The 4,394-nt window shown below is 55.5% G+C and overlaps 2 protein-coding genes across 4 annotated transcripts; both read right to left on the bottom strand.

The window, feature by feature from the left end:
* Nucleotides 1–73: 73 nt before the first annotated feature.
* Nucleotides 74–3,933, bottom strand: KVP18_003802 (uncharacterized protein; the record flags this gene model as incomplete). 3 transcript variants are annotated; one of them, XM_067955829.1, is made up of 3 exons in its annotated part: nt 319–451; nt 480–2,362; nt 2,389–3,933. In XM_067955829.1, 3 exons carry the CDS (start codon nt 3,931–3,933, stop codon nt 319–321), a joined length of 3,561 nt encoding a protein of 1,186 aa, XP_067811739.1. The 3 variants fall into 3 exon arrangements, with proteins under 3 accessions (XP_067811741.1, XP_067811739.1, XP_067811740.1); XM_067955831.1 differs by lacking the exon at nt 2,389–3,933 and having other exon boundaries at nt 74–2,131; XM_067955830.1 differs by lacking the exon at nt 319–451 and having other exon boundaries at nt 2,236–3,933.
* A 136-nt stretch (nt 3,934–4,069) lies between these two features.
* Nucleotides 4,070–4,387, bottom strand: KVP18_003801 (uncharacterized protein; the record flags this gene model as incomplete). The annotated part of the gene is made up of 1 exon (XM_067955828.1): nt 4,070–4,387. The coding sequence occupies one exon, from the start codon at nt 4,385–4,387 to the stop codon at nt 4,070–4,072; it is 318 nt and encodes a 105-aa protein (XP_067811738.1).
* Nucleotides 4,388–4,394: the final 7 nt, after the last annotated feature.

Genomic DNA, 4,394 nt, shown 5'->3' with positions numbered 1-4,394 from the left:
TAATCGAACCAGTGTCGTCATCAGCTTCGGACGTTGTATAGTGTCATCATGGTAGCAGCTGTCCCTAACGTCATCATCGGATATGAAACCCCGACTGGAGCCACAAATCTCGCATGCAAGACTCATGGCATTGGTCCAAGAGGAATGTTGTCTGTTGAAAGCCAGGGGCACTCCCCGATTGGATCCAGACTCTCTGTTGGGTAATGTTGAACGAAGGCACTCCTCGCTTTCGATGACCCTTTATAAAGGCCTGTATATGGAAATGCTCATATTGGCCTGGTGCACACCATAGTTGTGGGGTGAGTCGGACCAGCCTCTCTAGCCCATCTTTGACATTAACACGTCTAAAAAAGACACGAACACCTGATGGGGGATCTGGCACGTGAACTCGAGCAGGCGGGCGTCGCGTTGCCATTGACGATACTGACGAGCCCACGGTGTCAATAGCTTTCTGAATGTAGTCCGCCGAAGGGACCCACTTAAAATCTTCCAGCCCGCAGGTGGTATCATGCCTGTCACAAGCCTTATCCGTCCTACAGAACTCGGTTTTCAGTTCTGCAATGCGCATGTCGACATTCCCATCCAAGAAGTCCAACACCAGTATCAGCAGGCTGGTGTTGACGCAGCAGCGATTCTCCAGCGAGAGGTCAGTCGACGGCACAGCCCGAACGCTGCCCACTATCGTGGGCGTCTTCAGACTGCTTACCAGGGTAATCGCCTCGTCAGGTAACGTCACGTTGTCGTAAGGGGAAGCTTCGGAAGCGATGCCCTCCCGAACCTCCGACAAGGTGGGAAGCATCCGGAGACCCCGACCAGGCGTGCAGCGAGCTCCGCCTGCACAGCAGAATGGCCACTGCATTCCAGGATTGGACGCTGCGAAGGACGGACACAGGATGTCGAAGTCAGCGGGTTGAGGGCACAGCCCATCTTGACGGGTGTAAGTATCCAGGCCCACATCTACTGAGAGCAAAGAAAAATACGGGTGCATAGAGTACCAGTTGGCGCCAGTGTGGATAGCTGCTGCCTCTTGTACTTGCATCAGCCACTCGACAGTCAAAATCAGAGCCCGAACTAAAACCACGGAGTCCACAGGGTTGTCGAGAAGGACGTCCCTCAGCGTGGCAGTTCCTGACGGCACAGCCGCCAAACACCGGAACAGATTTGCGAGCCCCACGGCGTTGAAGCGCACTATCTCGGCCAGCGAGTCGCAGGCTGCCTGGCCACCAGAGCGTGAAAGGATACTATCGACAAGCGCCTCGACCAGGCCACTTTCAGCCGCAAACACACCGATCAAGGGATGGGCGCCTCGCAGAGAGCTCTCTACGCACGCCAAGAGAGTCGCGCGGTAGCCGGAGTTGCTGGCCTCCTCCAGCATTACTGAAATCAAGCGGGCCAGGAGGCCAGCATCCTTATGGAAATAGTAGCGCGCTGCAGTCCGCTGTGCGAGCGGCTCCTCGGAGGAGTAAGAAACGCACTTGTAGACTGTGCGTTCAACCACAGCGGTGTACGTTAGTAGATATGGCGACTCTCCCCTCCAGATTCCGCGCCATTCGACGTCCGACAGCAGCTGGAGTTTCAGGTCTGCACTGTGCCTCGGAGAATCCATGTCGAAGTATGTGTGAAAAACTCGGAGCAGCTCCAGCGTTCGATGCAGGACGTTCGTCTCCGACACGATGAGATCAGAATCCTGACCTTCCTGGCTCGTGGCGGCTCCCATCCACAGCACACCCTCAAGGGATTCAGAGAACATGGCCTCCACTCCGTGCTCTCGCATTTGGCTTCGGAGTCGCCCTCGGAACGGTCCACAGAGGAGGAACCTCAGGAGCAAACAAACCTCTGCGAACTCCACGTACGACACGCTACCATGGATTAGGGCGTAGCGACCAGCCTCGGGTGAGACGCCCAATCGGTGGAAAAGCAGGCGTTCTAAATTGGGCGGGAATGTTCCTGGCAACAACGAGGGGTGCAGCCCGCAGGGAAGAGGCGAGGAAAGCAAGTCTCGGCCGAGGCCAAGGTACTTCAGCAGCGTCAGTGTTGGCGTCACAGCCAACCGCGCGTACAACGTGAGCTCCTGTCGAGCACGCACAAGGTCAGGAGTTCGCAAGGACTTTCCGCGCCTGGGAGGCGTCATTGCCGGCGTGAACGGTGGAGACACAGCCGAGGGTGGGGGTGAGTCACAAATACAGTGATATGGGTACTCGTAGACACAGTCTCCGGAAAACCTAACAGTCCGAGCTAATTCCGGAGAGGAGCTTGCAGATACTCCGTTGGATTCCGCAGCGCCTGGTTCCATGGGGAAGGCCCCGGTTGATGCCAGAGAGCTAGTTGTTTCGTGAGCGTAAAACTCCTGACACTCCTTGACCTGTGTGGGGCCTCTCCGTAACTCACTCTATGTACTCTAGCCACCAGGCTCCAGGCTGAGGCGAAGCTCGGAACCGGTCGCGTCTTCTCAAGGTAGTCGCGGTAAGTATTAAAAACCAACTCACAGCAGGCGTCATCAAGGATCTGGTGAGGCGTCGCTATCACGTCCCGACTCACGTCCTGACCGCTGGCCATATTCAACAGCTGCACAAAACAATCCACAGGCGCTGAGTTCGGGCGCCACTCCTCTTCCATGGGCAGCGGTAGGGTCGGAGGAGCCGGCGCAGGAGCCAGCGCCGACACGCTGTCCAGAGACGCAACATCTGCGGGGCGCAACCCGCCCGAAAACACCGAAACGTCCAATGGAGAAAACAAGGACTGATATTTAAAATGCTTGAGGATGTTATCAATTATAGGACTCTCCACGAATCGCAGGTGGTTTCGAATGCGGCCAACTCGGCAATGGGCGGAGTGGAAGTGACGGTCAAAGATTGGGCAGCAATCCGATGGTACAGCCTCGTCCACTATCTCTTGGATCTTCAAAACGAACGACAAGACGTCCAGTACTCTCTCGTATTCCCACTCCAGGACCGACGACGTCCTGACACCGTATCTCTCAAAACGACTTAGATCGTAGCTTGCTGCGTTCCTCTCAGCGGCCTCCTTAGCAAATGCCAACAGCATATCCGAAATCGACTCATTGAGAAGTTGCATTGGCGTGCTGGCTTGGTCCGCTGCCCTGAAGGCAGCATTGGATTCTGCGTTTGGCCTGCACCGAGTGAACTTCAATCCCTTGCGGTACAAAGACACCCTGGAGCTGATGAGCCGCTGGTCCCGGTATAGGAAACTATCACAGCCAAAGGTGGTCTCTTGCTCAAGCACGCACAGCGCGAGAATGCGAGCGCTGGCGCTGAGATACTTCAGAGGGCTCTCCACGGTAGTCCACACGAGAGAGCATGCCTCTAGATTGACAACGCACTCCTGTGACCAAAGAAACTCTGCTAAGAAACTGCAAGACATCGCCATGAGCGTAGCGCCGCGTTCGTGGCTCCGAGGAGCAAGCAGTAGTTGCACGGAAATCCAGGCCATGATCTCGAGGCCTTCGCAGTAGGAGTGCACCACCCGCTGCTCATGGACCTGCTGCAAGCTGTCGTCCGAGGCCCTAGCCGTTAGGACAATCAGTAGCTCTCTAAAAAATATAACAACGTCCTCCAGAAACTCCAATGACACGTCGTTGTCGAGGCTGGCGGCACATTCGGCTGCCACACACATCAACGCATGCATTCCGCCTCCACATACGAAGGCCTCCATCAGCGCGTTGCACGCCTTTGGATGCGAGTCGAAGCCGGCCAGTCGGTAAAGCCGACGGACGGACTCCATAGCGTAGTGAATCAAGTCATCCTGCCGGCCAGTGTTGCGGCAAGTGGCACGGTCACGTACCATGCGAGTTAACTTTACTGCCACCTCGTAGAATTCTGCCGCGGGCTCCTTCAGCGTGGGCTGCCCACGGCTCGGACGGTGCCCACCAGTTCGGCACGCACGAAGGAAAGCTCGGCAGTCCGAATCAGACATGCTTTTAATTATCGTTTTCTAATGAGATTCATCGAAGATTCGAGCAATAGAGCATTTCACTTAAATCCAAATAGAGACTTCAACGTCCTTATCCACATAGGCGACGAGTCTCTACAGTTGGGAAGGACCCAGGCACTCACTTTGGTATCTTAGGGGGAGCGGTTTCAAACGCGGAATCCTGAGTTTGGACCTGAGTTTCGCTGGCCGCCTCTGAAGCACGTTTCTCATGCTTGACTTCAGACTTCTCGATCTCGACTCTAGACTCGACTCTAGATTCGACTGTAGCCTTCTGGTGCCCTTCGTCCACAGTGGTCTCCATAACTTCGGACTGTACCCGCTCTTCAACAATGTTGATGGCATCGGTTTGGTCCGCGTCAACCTTGTCTTCGGACTCGACGAAGATGGTAGATTCGACTGTAGCCTTCTGGTGTCCTTCGTCCACAGTGGTCTTCATAACTTCG

Source organism: the organism of the source record quoted next (assembly GCF_019968955.1).
Source record: "MAG: Porospora cf. gigantea A chromosome Unknown PgA_NODE_1965_length_4394_cov_510.311, whole genome shotgun sequence".
Classification (NCBI taxonomy): Eukaryota; Apicomplexa; class Conoidasida; order Eugregarinorida; family Porosporidae; genus Porospora; species Porospora cf. gigantea A.
This window is presented reverse-complemented; position numbering and strand designations above follow the sequence as displayed.